Here is a 16,602-nt window from a genome sequence, read left to right on the forward strand (position 1 = left end):
GGATCAACTTTGTCAAATGCTGCTGAAATGTCAAATAAAATGAAGACTAAGAGCTGACCACTGGATTTAGCAATGTGGAAGTCACTGTGACTTTGATGAGGACAGTTTCTGTGTAATCACAGGGGCAGACCCTGACTGGAACGGGTTTAAGAGAGAATGTGGGAAGCAGAATTAGAGAGCTAAAAGCCCAATTTTGGTAAGTATTCCCACAGAGAGGAACATAGAGTGGTGGCTAGCAGTAGTAGAGTCAAAACTCTTAAAAAAAAAAAAAAAAAAAGTGTTATTTTTAGAGCAGCAATTACAACATGTCAATATACTAGTCAGAATGACCTATCAGAGAATAAGAAATTGATGATGTGAAAGAGGGGAGAAAAATGCAGGCAAAAGAGAATGGGATCCAAGACTCCAATGGGGCACTGGGTCTAGACAGGAGCAGAAAAGTCTGTCTCTGTTCTAGGTGAAAAGAAAGTGCAAGTTGAGATGAGAGGGCAGAACACATAACCAAAAATGCTGGTAGAGATGTGGGGCTATGGGTCTGCAGAAGGTTTCTTTTGATTGCTTTCCATGATCCCTATCCTGGACACCACAATCTCAATGACCTCTTCCTTCTATCATTTCTATTATATTTATTCTGTATCACTGGGTAGGTATTTATAACACTGTAGTATTTGTAACTTTCCAAATGCATGTGCTTTACTCTCTAGCTTAACTGTAAGTTCTTCAAGGAACATGTATTAACTATTTAATCCTTGTAACAATATTACAAATAGGTACTATTATTATCTCCATTTTTCAGATGGGGAAACTGAGGCACACAATGATGCTAAGTAACTCACTAAGGTCACACAGGCAGTAAGTGGAGGAGCTAGTATTTGAACTCTTTCAATTTGGCTATAATTCCATGTCGTATCCATTTTGTAGACATAGAATCCACAGGTACCTGTCCTCTAGGGTCTTTTTAAGTTTCACAACACAAGTGAGGTGTCTCACTGGTTAAATAGAAATGGCTAAATTACTTATGAAATTAAAAACCACTTTTCTACTGAAAATGAACATTTAAAATACAAAGATAAGCTGTGGGAAGGAAGAATGGGAAGCAATTCTTTATTTGGTACAGTTTCAGTTTTGCAAACTGAAGATTCTGAAACAGATGGTAGTGAAGATAGTACAACAGTGAATATACTTAATGCCACTGAACTGTACATTTAAAGTTATAACAGTAAATTTTTTGTTATGTATATTTTAACACAATTTTAAAAAAGAAAGCTAAGAAACAGAAAAGAACAAGCAAACAGTAAACAACCAGGCATACCAGGACCAAGAAAGTGTGGAGAATTGTACCACTTCAAGTAACCATCTGAACAGTCAGTAGCTTTAGAGTGAGGATGGGCACCTCAAAACTATCCACGAGGTCCAGCTGCTGACAAATAACCAACCATGTAGACGCTGAATTTTATACTAACAGGGTACATCAATGTGATGATTAAAATAAAATCAATAAGTTGTGAAAAGAAAAAAAAATAATACAACTTAGTCTTTGTTAAAAAAATTAAAACAAACATAAGACAATGAAATAGAATTAAATAGGGCTATCAACATAGATCTGACCACCTAACCACATATGCCACACAATTTCTAATTAGGCAAAACTGTTTTCCCCCCTTTATTGAACATAGACATAATTAAAAGAGGCTGCAGAAAAAGGAGGTTGTATTTACTGTGTTCTTCACCAGAATATATATTCCATGATAAATCTGTTCTGCTTACCATTTTCTTCCTAACACCTAGAACAACTCCTAGCAGATGCTCAACTCTATGGCAGATGCTCAAAGAAACTTGTTGAATCAATGATATGACCAGAAATAATGTATTTCATTAGTTCTCCCAGAATGCCACATTACTTTCTCCCCTCTTAACAACACCATGCTATTAGAATTCTGTAACTTTCTCAACTTTTACAACTTTGCTTAACTTTCAGCAACCTACTTCAATGGCCTCACCGTGAACCTGAAATTATTCCTACTTTAAGTTATTAAATAATAATATACATATTTCTGGCCATTCATTCAACAGATATTAATTTATATATCTAACTATATATATGTACACAATAATGTCAGTAAATGATCACAACCTTTCTCTCCAACTCCTCTTATAACTCTTCATCCTCATCTAACTCTTCATCCTCCCTTACCTTCCAGTCCCTTACACTGCTGCTCATGGTTTTCAGCTGTTCTCCCAAGGAGAGACAGAGAAGATGGATCTCAGACAGGTATGTAAAATCTCTGAAGAAAGTACTGACCTCATTGCTGTGTGCTGACATAAAGGCAAAGTGAAATACCACGTCCAGCTCAAAGGAGTAATCTGTAATTTTCCTGAAGCCGATATAGCCCTTTTCCCCACATTATGAGATCTACAATCCCCTTCCTGTTAGGTACCCTCTCATCACCATGACAACTCACATTCCATAAAGAAACAGGGGAGCCATTAAAGAAAGGCAGGAAAGAACTTACGATGCTGCTTTTCAGGCATCCCATTCAGGTAGTCTATAATCTTTTCTTGATAAATCATTAATTTTACCACTAAACTATCAAGTGTTATTCTGTGCTGCAATGCTCTTAGGGTCTATAAGTTAATATAATTTGCCAGTAAATTAAGTTCCTTCTACCATCACCATTTGCTTTCTGTGTCTGAGTTTGCTTTGTGTTTTGAGTTTTACAGTTTTTGTTTCCTCATCTGATATCTTAGTTTAGTTGGCACATATTTCTGCTTCTATTGAAGCATGTCGATCTCTCACAAACTTCCCTTTCTTGTTAAACTACAATAAAGCTCATTACGGTTATATCTAAAATTATCTCTATAATTCTGTAGTTTAAGAAAAGGCTAAAGGTAAATACATGTTTATATAGAGAAACTCTAGGTTATAACATTCAATTCAATTTTTTTCCTGCCCTTTTCTAAACCTTTCCAAGTTTTGTACATAATCATGATCAGAAAAATATATATTTAAAATACACAACTATACTTATTCATTATCACTAAATACATTTTCTATTTTCTATTACCTTTTTTATAAAATTAATATTCCTTTATATTTAAGCATCTAGTGAACAATTTTTCTTTCTGTAGATCATTTTAACTAGTTTTAGGTGTCTCTCATATTGGACAGTATCTTATATAGATTCATGGTTAATAAAAAATTGCTTTTTAAAAAGTAATGATTTCTAAAAATGAGGATTCCTTTTCTGATCCAACAATATAAGTTATGTAACTAAAAATTAAGTGACTATTTTAAGAGCCATTTTCGTTCACTAGTGGCAAAGTGGGAAAATTGTCTTTAGGAACTCTATGCTTCTCAAGGCAAGGGCATTTTACATTTTAATAATACCAACCTTCTCTTCAAAACTTAACAGAATAAAATAATGCAGGTTCCCATTACTTTTGAGTAGAATGTTAAAGTATAGAGCAACAAAATAAAAAGGCTATAAAACAAACAATAATACAAAAGTCTTGAATAAAAATACGGAGGAAGTACAGTATAATACTAGCAATTTTAACATTAATAGGTTTGGGTTTAGCAAATCTCAAATGAGAAAGACAGAACCAATTACTCTTAAAGTTACTGATATCCTGTCTAATGTTATTGTTAAAAATGAAGTTAAAATATATGTATGAGTAAATGATGAGTTAATATCTGAAGTGCTTCTAAATTTAATAGGAGTATGCCACTGGTGTAAACATCACAAATTCAAAGGCTAATATAGCCTAGGTAAATCATAATTTTTTTCATATGTTTTTACTATAAGTACTTTTGTTAAATCTTAATACTGGGGTGCCTGGGTGGCTTAAGCAGTTAAGCGTCTGACTTTGGCTCAAGTCATGATCTCCTGGTTCATGAGTTCGAACTTTAAATTGGGTTCTGTGCTTGACAGCTCAGAGCCTGGAGTCTGCTTTGGATTCTGTGTCTCCCTCTCTGTCTGCCTCTCCCTTGCTTTCTATCTCAAAAATAAATATTAAAAAATTTTTAAAAATCTTGATCTTAATCTTAAATTAAGATCTATCTTTGGGAACTTTCACTTTTCTGCCCCAATATGCTCTAAGGTATCTAATGTTATTATTATTTCTTCAGCAATAGAGCTAAACAGTCCCAACACTGGATTTTTATGTCTGTAGTCCTTACTTGCCTGACCTAACTTTTTAGGATGCATAAATTTGCTGAATCCTATTAATATGTACTTAATTACATGGCAACATAGCAAACATACTATAGATATAGTATAATCTATATATATCTATAAATATAGATTTTCTATAGGCAGAAATGAGCAAATGAGTAGCGTTCCTCAGACAACAGCTTTAACAAAACCATGGAGAAAGGAAACTATCCAGTGAGCATGTGAATATAGGCATATCTTGTTTTTTTGTTTGTTTTTTTTTAAATTTTTAATGTTTTTATTTATTTCTAGGAGAGAGAGAGAGAGACAGAGTGAGCAGGGAGGGTCAGAGAGAGGGGGAGTCACAGACTCTGAAACAGGCTCCAGGCTCTGGGCTGGCAGTCAGCACAGAGCCCGACGTGGGGCTCGAACCCACGAACCGCGAGATCATGACCTAAGCGAAAGTCGGACGCTTAACCGACTAAGCCACCCAGGCGCCCCAGGCATATCTTGTTTTACTGTGCTGTGATTTACTGAGCTTTGCAAATAAATATCACATTTTCTAAAAAACTGAAAGTTTGTGGCAACCATATGACAAGTCTATTGGTGCCATTTTTCCAACAGCTGTGGAAATGAATAATTTGCAACTTCAGTATAGTACTTCTGCTGGGAGAGGTTAGGTCATGTGGTTTAAGGAAGGAAGCCGTCTCAAATTGCTCATTTGGAGTTTCTGTGTCACATTTTGGTAATTCTCACAATATTTCAAACATTTTCTTTTCTTTTTTAAAGTAGGCTTCCACCTAACATGGGGCTTGAACTCATGATCATGAGATCAAGAGTCGCATACTCTACTGACTGAGAAAGGCAGGCACCTCTCAAACATTTTCATTATTATTATATTTGTTAAGGTGATTTGTGATATTACTACTGTATTGTTTGGGGTGTCATGAATTGCACCCAGATAAATGTCATGTGTGTTCTGACTGCTCCATCAAACAGCTGCTCCCCTGTCTATCTCCCATCTCCTCAGGTCTCCCTAATTCCCATGACACAACAATACTGAAATTAGGCCAATTATAACCCTACAAGTGAATTATAACCTCTAAGTGTTCAAGTGAAAGGAAGAGTCACAGGACTCTCACTTTAAATAAAAATACAGAAATGATTAAGTTCAGGAAGGAAGTCCTGCTGATAGCCAACCTAGGCCAAAAACTAGGCCTCTTGTGCTAAACAGTTAGCAAAGTTGCGAATGCAAAGGAAAAGTTCTTGAATGAAATTAAAAGTGCTACTACAATGAACAAACAAATGGTAAGAAAGTGAAACAGACTTACTGCTGATATGAAGAAAGTTTTAGTGGTCTGAATAAAGGATCAAACCAGCCACATTTCGTTAAGCCAAACTTAATCCAGAGTGCAGCCTTCTCTTCAATTCTAAGGAGGCTGAGAGAAATGAAGAAGCTGCAGAAGAAAAGTCTGAAGCTAGGAGAGGTAATGTCATGTGGTTTGAGGAAGGAAGCCATCTCTATTACATAAAAACGCAAAGTGAAGCAGAAGTACCATACTGAAGTTGCAAATTATTCAGAGGATCTAGCTAAAGATAATTAATGAAGGTGGCTAATAAAACAACAGATTTTCATTGTAGATGAAACAGCCATTTACTGGAAGAAGAAGCCATCTAGGACTTTGACAGCTAGAGAGAAGATGATGCTGGACTTTAAAGCTTCAAAGGACAGGCTGATTCTACTGTTGGGGACTAGTGCAGCTGGTGACTTTAAGTTGAAGCCAATGCTTACTGACCATTCCAAAAGTCCTAGGGCCCTTAAGAATTATGCTGATCTACTGTGCTCTACTGTGCCTGGATAATAGCACATCTGTTTACAACATGGTTTACTGAATTATTTTAAGACCACTGTTGAGACCTTACTGCTCAGAAAAATTTCCTTTCAAAATATTACTGCTGACAATGCACCTAGTCAACCAGGAGCTCTGATGGAGATGTACAATGAGATTAATGTTGTGTTCATGTGTGCTAACACAACATCCATTCTGCAGCCCATACAGCAAGGAGTAATTCTGACTTTTAAGTCTTATTATTTAAGAAATACTTTTTGTAAGGCTATAGCTACCATAGATAGTGATTCCTCTGATGGATCTGGGCAAAGTAAATCGAAAACCTTCTAGAAAGAATTCACCATTCTAGATGCCATGAAGAATGTTCATGATTAAAAAAAACAACATTCATGATTCATGGGGAAGAGGTCAAAATATCAACATTAACAGGAGTTTGGAAGAAGCAGATTTCAACCTTCATGGATGACTTTCAAAGGTTTAAGGCATCAGTGGAGGAAGTAACTGTAGAGATGGGAGAAACAGCAGAACTAGAACTAGAAGGGGAGCCTGAGGATGGGACTGAAGTGATGCAATCCCATGATAAAATTTTAATGGACAAGGAGCTGCTTTTTATTGATGAACAAAAAAGTGAATTCTTGAGATGGAATCTACTCCTGATGAAGATGCTGTAAAGACTGTTACAATGACAACCAAGGATTCAGAATTTTACATAAACTTAGTTGATGAAGCAAGCAGTGGTAGAGTTTAAGAGAAATGACTCTGATTTTGAAAGACGTTCTACTGTGCATAAATGCTGTAAAACAGCATCAATATGCTACAGAGAAATTGTTAGTGGGAAATAAAAAGAGTTAATCAATGTGGTAAACTTCACTGTTGTCTTATTTTAAGAAATTGCCATAGCTACCCCAACCTGCAGCAAGCAACACCCTAACTTGATCATCATCAAGTTAGGAGCCATCAACATCAAGGCAAGACCCTCCACCAGCAAAATGATTACAACTGACTGAAAGCCCAGATGATAGTTATCATTTTCTAACAAAGTATTTTTAAATAAAAATATGTACATTTTAAAAACATAATGCTATTGCACACTTAACAGACTATAATGTAGTGTAAACATAAGTTGTTTTTTTTTTTTTTTAATTTTAGAAAGAGAGGTGAGGGGAGACAGGCAAAAGATGAAAGAGAGAGAGAGAGAGAGAGAGAGAGAGGAGAATCTTAAGCAGGCTCCACCCCCAGTGCAGAGCCTGAAGCAGGGCTTGATCCCATGAACCTGGGATCATAACCTGAATCCAAATCAAGAGTTGGAGGTTCAAAATCCAAATGCCCCCATAAATGTAATTTTTATATGCACTGGGAAATTAAACAATTCATTTGATTCCCTTTATTGCAATATTTGCTTTATTGTGGTGGTCTGGATGTTTGGCTGCAAAAATGGATATGCAATTAGACATACCAAGAGAAGGGTACACACATAAACTGAAACAGAACTGTGTAAGACTTTATAGGTCAAAATCTAGAGTTCATTGAGTGAACAAGCTAACTAAAGGTACTTTATAGTACAGAAGATAAATAATACAAGAAGATTATTTCAGTGGCTCTTGGCCTAAATAAAGCTAAAGAACCTCAACGTGGATGATTATCTGACTGATTTACAGATATTTACTGGGTCCCTACTAAATGACTGATGCTGTTCTCAGCACTGAGAAAATAAAGTTATGAGTCCTGTATGATTTGGTCTTGTTCCCTGACTATACTGCTTTGAGGACTCAGTAGTGCCAGAGTGGCCACCTTGCCATTCCCAGGCATGTTCTCATCTTAGGCCATCTGCACTGGTTATTTCTGTTCTCAGAATCCTCTTCTTCCACCCCACCAAAATACATGGCTAACTCCTACCTGTCCTTCAAGACTTGGTTCAAATGTCACCTTTTCCAATGAAGCCCATGCTCATGACCCTATTTTAAAATGTCACCAGGTCTATATTCTTTCCTTGTCTACCCCCATTGCTTACCACGTAACACATTACATAATTTATCCATGTATTATGCTTATTGTTTTATTCTTTCCACAAGAATGTTAACTGCAGAGAAACAGAGATCTGTGCCTCTTATTCATGTATATCATAATGATCTAGAAGACTACCAGACATATATGAGCACTCAATATATATTTGTTGACCGCTGCTGAGTACAGGAACTGTAAGAGTTCATAATCTTCTCAGGAGAGAAAAATAATTAAGCAGTGTGAGAAATTCACTAAAAGAGGGATGTTCATAGTGTGCCATGTGAACCCAAAAGGAGAGAGGAGAGACACCTGGAAACTTTCAAGGAAAGCTATTTCTAGAAGGTCATGATTGAATGAAATGAGAAGGGTAGGAATTTGCCATAAAAATAAAAGGCACTGTTATCAGAGAGCACATCAGGATACTCTTCAGTTGTACTGAAATAAATTGTCAGTAGCACCAAATACATCTTTATGTCACTAGCAGCAAATACAGAGCTTAGGACATGGTGCATTCAATACATGTTTGTTGAACTGAACTATACCAGAGAGAAAAGACCAGATATGGTCTTTATGTAAGCAGAGAAAGGTCTGAGAAGGAGCAATCAGAAAAGCAGAAAGATTCAGGACAGGCTTATGCCAAGGAAATCCATGGTAAATCATAACAATGGTATCAAATGTTTAAGGGTCAAAGAGGATTAGGCTGGAAAAAAAGGCTTTGAGTTTGGTACATATCAGAGAGCAGATTTAGCAGGATACTATAGAGAGAATGCAGGCTACAATAAACTGAAGAGTCAATATGTCAAACAAAAATAGACATAGCTTCTGAAAAGCTTACAAATACTTTCAAATGTTATCTCATATATATTATCATCTCATCTTACAGTTAGGACACAGAGACTTCAGGAAGTTGATTTGTCTAAGGCTATGCAGCCAGCAAGGGTCTGAAATAAGATATGGATCCAGCTTTCCTGACTCTAATTCTTATACTACTTCCATTCTCTTCACCAGAATCATCATCTTTTGCCATCATTCACAGTAGGGGGGTTCACAGAATGGGCAGTAAATCCAACACAATATCCTATCAATATTCTGACATAACAGGAAGGAAGTAAGAGAGGGCCTAAAGAAAATTTCAAGTGTAAATTCAGTGCTAAAGAAAGAAACTGAGTATTTCCAAAAAGTATTTGAGACAATGAGTGCAGACTACACAGAATCTCGGGAGCAGAAGATACTGAACACCTGAGACCTTACAATTTAATTTAGTTTGCCTGTGCAAATAAGTTAGCTATATCTTATTCTTTAAGCCAGAGCTTCTCAAGTGGTACATACATAGGAAAGGATTATTAGGTGTGTGGTAATACTAATTCCCTTAGCCCTTAGGGCTGCAGGTCTATAGGTCTGAATTTTCTTCATTGTACCACAAGATGCCACATAATTATGATGGGTGTCTGTGAGACATTTTATGAATAAGGATGGAACACTGTCTAGGATTACTTCTAAACAAATAATTAATTTAAAGCAATGTTAGTGTACGCACTTATAAATCTTAAGGTATTACTTACAGTATTCACATTTTCAGGGAAATAAAGCTCTAGAACTAACTTTCTATTATAATTCCACACCTAAAGACACAGCCAAATGATGATGATGTCAATTTAATATTTTCTTTTGTCCAAATATACTAACCATACTAAAATACTTGAAAAACAGGAGTACCAGGGTGGTTCAGGGGTTAAGTGTCTGACTCTAGATTTTGGCTCAGGTCATAATATCAGAGTTCATGGGATTGAGCCCCACATCTGGCTTGGTATTCTCTCTCTCCAACTCTTTCTGTGCCTACTCCTCATGGATACGTGCTCGCCCACTTTCTCTCTCAAAAATAAATAAATGAACATTTTAAAAAAAAGAAAAAAAAAGAAATATTAAAAAAAAATATCTGAAATAGGTTTACCAAAGATATACTGTACTGGGTAAGCTTCAGTACTGAAATGGTATTTTTTTAATCTGAATTAAAGTTAAAACAGTAACATTATGGTTCCTATTATATAGATATAAAAAGAACATAAAAACATACCTGTGGGGCATATCCAGGAGGCACATAAATAGGAGGCACAGAACCATTTGGGGACATCATTGGAACCTGAGCAGGACCTGAATGAATCACAGAAATGATGTGTCAATCCAGGATTACTTAGCAAGCTAAAGTTGAAAACAATTTGAATTACACTTTGAATACTTCATCTAAACTAAACAGTCAAATTAACAGTAACTGTATTACTATGAAAAGAAATTCAGATGATTTACCTGCTATAAAACATAAAAGTTTATCTTGTAAAGTACAGTGGATATTATTTACCTGCAGTTCCATTTTTCAAATCCTTCTGGTGATGATAATAGCCTTTTGGGGAGCTTTTTAAAACAAAAATTTCCAGGCTTTCCTAGAGATTCTTATTTATTATGCTTACAATGGGGTCTTGAGTATATTTACTTTACAAATACCTGTTGAATCTTATGACTGCAAGTTTAGAAACACCTAGAGGAGAATCAAACTAAACTTTGCATATAAAAATCAATGAAAGATATAAAAAGCAAACTTTGAAAAACAACAGAAAAAAAGCCAAGAGGGAAAGGCAGTAAGGAGAAGAAGAATTAGAAAATTTGGGATTTGCTTTGTTAGTGTTCAAAGCCTCTTGTGTAATGTGTAAGTCAGGTCTGTGGGGGCTTGAAAACAAAGTTAGAAAGATCCTATACATGCATATTTAGCCAAGGAACAATTTTTGTTTCTTACACTGAAAATTTATGGGGTGGGGGGCGGGAAGGAAAATTCAGCTTGTCTTATTCTGTATTTCCTTTCATTTTTACTGTTATCCTTTCCAGATAACTTTTATAAATATTATTTATCTCTTAACATTTGTGGGATAAAACAGGCACTTTTGTAAAGTGTATTTTATTTTTTCTAGTAACTAAAATCTTACTTGTTTTATGCAACTTTTTAAAAGAAGCATCTCACCTTCAGAACCTTTTTCCCTTGTAACTTTCGACTGCACTGTCCCCTCATCCACTAGTTTTTAATAACTTGAGATTAAACATTCTCAAAGAGCCTTACTCATTTCTTAGGAATAAAGGTACCCAAGAGTCTAATGAAGCATGTAACGGGGGAAGAGTTCTTTTTTATATGTGGAATTTTAACACGGAGAGTACATATAATGGATATCAATTATTTTTTTTTAAAGAGGAGGAAAAACTTAATCATAGAGCAAAAAAAGAAATCAATTTCACTGGTAACATTACACATACTTCAGGAAAACAGAATGAAGAGCACGGAGGTTACAGCAAATCCAGATTGCAGCCACTTTCTTCTTTTCAGGCGAGGGGAGTGACAACCAAACAACAAAGTGGTTGGCAGTCCGGACATGGTAAAGGAAGGGAGCGGTAAGAAGGAAAGAGAAAAGAGAATGTAGGAAAAGGGGGTACATGAGGATAAATGCTAAACAGTGGTAAAGCAAGAGGGGAGGGAAGACAGAAGGGATGGAGGAGAAATACAGGCATAAGAGGAAGGGAGGGGGCAAAGAAGGAAGAGATAAGAGGAAAAAGGGGAGGGTAAAGAAGAAGACAAGAGAGTGAGGAGAGATGGAATGGGGTGGGGGGGAAGAGAAGGGGAAGGGAAAGAAAAAGAGGTGAAAGATAGAAGGGAGAGATGAACGAAAGAAAAGAAAGGGAGAGGAAGGGAGAGAATAGGTTAAAGAGTCAAGCGGTTAAGAGGAAATACGGAGTGTATATGTATGTGCCTGTGTGTGGGCAGACTACCAGATTATGTTATATGTGACTATAAAAATAACTTTTCCAACAAAATACTCTTCACATCCAAAACAAGTCCACCAAATATATGAAGTTGTTCAGAATATTTTCTTAAAATAGCTAATCATACACAACTAACACTAACTTACTATGTGTTAGGGTTTTTGTTGTTGTTGTTTTGTTTTCTTCTCACAATCATTCGATTCCCATTTTCCAGATGTGGAAATTAAGGCAGACAGGTTAAGCTTGCTCTAGTGGTAGCACAAAGATTGAAAACCAGGCAGTTTCATTTACGGATATATATATATATATACACAACATATTTAGTAAACAATAAAATACTATGTATCAGTGGCAACTGATGTAATTTGAGGCTTAAGAAATATATACTCCAATGCTTCTAAGAAAAATTAAGGTCTTCATTATCTTAAAAAAAAAACAAGAGTAAGGAAGAATAAAATTTTCTTACATTAAAGCCAAAATTAACCTATTAATTTACACAATAAAACTTGTGAGGGGCTTTATACCTCTAGGCCAAAAAGTCTTCATCCAAAACTTATCTTGTTTTTTTTAAAACTTTTAAAAATGTTTATTCATTTTTGAGACAGAGAGAGAGAGAGAGCGATAGAGCATGAGTGAGGGAGGGGCAGAGAGAGAGAGGGGGAGACACAGAATCCAAAGCAGGCTCCAGGCTCTGGGCTGACAGCACAGAGCCCAACGTGGGGCTCGAACTCAAAGACTGAGATCATGACCTGAGCTGAAGTTGGACACTTAACCGACTGAGCCACCCAGGTGCCCCAAAACCTATCTTTTAGCTTCTCTATGGTGGACTCAACAGAAAATGAGAATAGTTTTAAGAAAATGCTGTTTTATGTCTAATTCAAATAAAATTATAGTAAACTAGCTTTTTGAATCCTGAGAACTGGGTTAGGTATTATTTATAGTATGTGACATTTAGCTGGGAACCAGGAGGAGAATTCACTGAAAATCCAACTTCCAATTTTAGTAAAGGAAATTAATATTTTTTGAGCTTCTACTTAATGTGCCAGGGGCTGTGGTTCCTTTCACATGTCAAATTTAATTTTTTTAACGTTTATTCATTTTTTTGAGAAAGAGAGAGAGACAAAGCACAAGTGGGGGTGGGGGGGGCATAGAGAGATGGGTACTAGAATCCGAAGCAGGCTCCAGGTTCTGAGCTGTCAGTAGAGCCCCACACAGGGCTTGAACCCATGAATCGCGAGATCATGACCTGAGCCAAAGTCAGACACTTAACAGACTGAGCCACCCAAGGCGCCCCTGTCAAATTAATTCTTAAATCAAGTCATCAGAATAAGTCTTTGTTGTTGTTTCTTAGCCCCCAGAGTAAAAAATAAGTTATTGCTGATTACATTTAAAATTGCAAAACTATATAGCTGCTTTGGGTTGCCTTTCTTTTACTAAAAATATTAATATATAAATATTACAAAGTTACAGTTCAAACCACATACTTTGAAGACTGCTTTATACTTTATACTTATGTTTTAGTATTACAATATTCAACTTTATTCTTTAATTATGTTTAAGTATGATACTGAAAACACAATGAAATAGCGCAAACCTAAAATAAACCAGCAGTAAATACCTTACTTGTTGCAGTCCAGGAATAATGATTAACTCATTTCCCTGTGAAATAATCATTTCACTCTAGCAAGTAAATTATCTTATCCTGAGGCAGAAATGTTACATGGTTAATTTTTTTAAAAGACAATTCATGGATACCATATTTAGTATCTAAAACACTGGTGTGAAATAACATTCAACACTGAACACATAAAATACCATATATAAACACAGTAAATACAATTTAGAACCACAATATTTACTGCACCACTTCAGTTGCTATTCCTGTCTACAGCAGCAAAACCCTAAAACCTTGAATGCTTACTGATGCAAATGTTCGTTTACCACTTCAGTTTCAACAATACCTTTGAAAGAACTGTTGGAATAAAATATTGAAAGTAGTAAAAGATTAACTACAAACCCTGATTAAATGCAGTGAGGGGTAGTCTGTTCCAATAAAGAAGCCAAATCTGTTACAGATTGTACCATTAAACGCACATCTGGTATAAGACAAGCTATCTGAACAACTGTACATACACCTAGCAGCTCCTTAATAATCTGTACAACATAAGCAAAATCTACCCCAAGTCATAGAGCTATTAATCATTTTTAAGGGCATATTACCTATTCCAAAACCTTGCAGAAGAGGAAACAATTCTCTCTACCAACTGTCTTAAGAAATCTGAGAAGCCCCTCACCTCCATTCCTTAAAAAGTGCCATCAATGATTTAATAAAGGTGATATTTCATCTACTGTAAGTTTAATTCTTTATTTTTTTTATTAGCATACATTCACATTTAAAGGGTTTTAAAAAAATTTTTGATGAAACTGCAAATTTTAATTTAAATTCTTAAAATGCAACGGGCTGCTGACGTGCTACACATTCTCTTTACAAGCAAGCTTTCACAATGGCTTCCAAATAATCGCATGCCAATATTCAGATTTTAGTTGTAAAAAGAAAACCTAGTGAAATAAAGGCGCTAAAAAATAATGTACTGTGTAATACAAAATCAGCCCATCTCCAAATAGAGTCTAATCTTTTTATAACTACATGGCCAATTTAAAATATTTTACTGCGATACACTTGGCATCTATTGAAAAAAACACACGGCATGACTTTAGATTAATACAATACTTTCTAGGTTTTAAAATAGAAGAAGAATGTTCAAAAACAGTAAATCTTACCACTCATTTTGTTTTTACAGTAGCAGCAGAGAACAAGAAAATCCAACAAGGAAACAGCGTAGTACACGTTAGCAGCTTTAATTGGAGAACGGTTCTGCCTTTTTTTTTTTTTTTCCGCAGAGCAGCGAGAGGAAAAGATCCTTTGACCGAGTCACGTGATACCCATCACGTGATGTGCAGTGACCCGCGGAAAGGGAAGGAGAAAAAAAAACCGCAAACATTCCTGCTGCCAGCGTTTGGGATATAGTAAATGATTAAACGGTTTCTACTGCTGCCGCCTCGAATTTGACGCTCCTTCAGACTCCCTTCTGAACTAACTCAAAAGCTCATTAAAATACACCTACAGAAATAACATATTTGATGTAAAACAGTATTCTTTGTTTTCATTTATTTTCTATAACATTACAGGCATTATCTTGAATTGTTTTTATTATTCAGACTGCTACCTCTACTTAGAAAGGTTAAGATACATATAACATTTATTAATTTAGAAGATTCGCTCTGAAACATCCTTCTGTAACTTGATCCACTCTCTATGCTCAACACTTAAGTGTTAAAGAGTGCTCACATCACACAATTGTCTACAGAATACAGGCTTGATCAAAGTGTTCCTCAAATGTAGGATTCATGTTTCAAGCTGGCATTTGCCTCTCAAGTTAATAAAGATGATCACTTTAAAGTGTTGGTTTCACTTCTTTTCTGATTTAGTTTTGTTGTTTGTATGTTTAAGATTTAACCTGGATATTAATAGATACTTGGTGGGTGATATTCTCACTCATGTTCATGAAATCTTAAGACAGGCCATGGTTCAGGCTCAGAACACAATAACTAAGCTCCTACAGAGACCAGAGATGTTGTTACAAGAGAGGAGAAGAAGACTGTACAAACTTTTGGAGGTCCTGTCATTACTTCATGGTATTATGTAAGCTAAGGAAATTTATTCATAGTTAATATTAATGTGTAAGTAATGATAATCATTGTGATTTGTTTACAAGTTGCAGAGCAGAAAGAAAATATATTTTGATAACAAAAGATTTAAGTTTTAATAAAAGCTTCAGTATTTTTTAGCAAGGCAATTTTTGTTCTTCAAGTCTTTTTCCTTCTGTAAAAAGGTTAAAATTATCAACCTCGTAGCATTGTTGTGAGATTCAATTTAGGTGTATTTAAAGTACTGAGTACACTGGTTGGCACTACTCAATAAATGATAGCTATTATTATAAATAAAAGTATGATTACTACATGTTTTCAGAAATAATTATATATTGCAGAGTATGTGCCAGGCACCACTCAGAGTGTTTTACATGTGTTAACTCAATTCTCACAATAACTGATAAAGGCACCATTTATAGGTATGGAATCTGAAGTAGATGCAGTTAAGTATCTTGCCAAGGGCACACAATGAAGCAAAGCCAGGGTTATCTAATAATAAGGGTATATTAAAAAAATTATGTACACCACATTCAAAGCCTCCTTTCCTAAGAAGGTGGAAAAGAATTAGCAAGGGATAACTTGGAGTAATAGGTTTCAATAAATACATGCCAGTCACTCCAGAGGAGGTAAGACACTAAAGAACCATCCTCAAAAGTGGCAAAGAGTAATTGTTAATTTCAAAGTTCCTATTAAAAGGCAAGACTGCCTTGAAGAACAAGGCCTGAGAGTAGTGTCCTGGTCTCAAGAGAATCTGCTTGTAAATCAGCCTCTCAGCAAATCTAACCATGCCTCTGATTTTCAGTCCTTAAACAAAAGGCAAGACTCTGCAGCCCACTTTCTCATTTCGCTCATGTTCTCACACAGCTATGTTTCTACCTGACTTTTTTAAATTGATAATCTTCTCAACTCTTTCCACTGTGTTCACTAGAGCCTTTCCCCCTATTATAAATAAATTTCCCTATATTCTCAATCTTTTCACAGAACACCCATTAATGTGTTTCTTTGAAATGAAACCTGGCTCCACCAGGATAGCTTTTTCAGCAGCCCTTGGGAGTAGAGGCTTCCCATTCTCTCCTGAGGCA

General features: G+C 35.7%; 1 protein-coding gene across 9 annotated transcripts in view; it reads right to left on the bottom strand.

Moving 5' to 3' along the window:
• The window catches only part of FNDC3A (fibronectin type III domain containing 3A), a 147,113-nt gene that overhangs the window by 49,888 nt on the left and 80,623 nt on the right, over nucleotides 1–16,602 (bottom strand). For 7 of the 9 annotated variants that reach the window (XM_039252154.1, XM_039252156.1, XM_039252152.1 and 4 more), the window contains one exon: nucleotides 10,083–10,159. The exons of 1 other annotated variant lie outside the window; for it this stretch is intronic. In XM_039252154.1, the coding sequence (XP_039108085.1) occupies nucleotides 10,083–10,159 (77 nt within the window). Of the gene's footprint in view, nucleotides 1–10,082; nucleotides 10,160–14,590; nucleotides 14,699–16,602 lie in introns of those variants that run through there. One more of the 9 variants, XM_039252158.1, reaches the window with a different exon arrangement.

This window comes from Hyaena hyaena, unplaced genomic scaffold, assembly GCF_003009895.1.
Source record: "Hyaena hyaena isolate Hyena2069 unplaced genomic scaffold, ASM300989v1 scaffold_410, whole genome shotgun sequence".
NCBI lineage: Eukaryota > Metazoa > Chordata > Mammalia > Carnivora > Hyaenidae > Hyaena > Hyaena hyaena.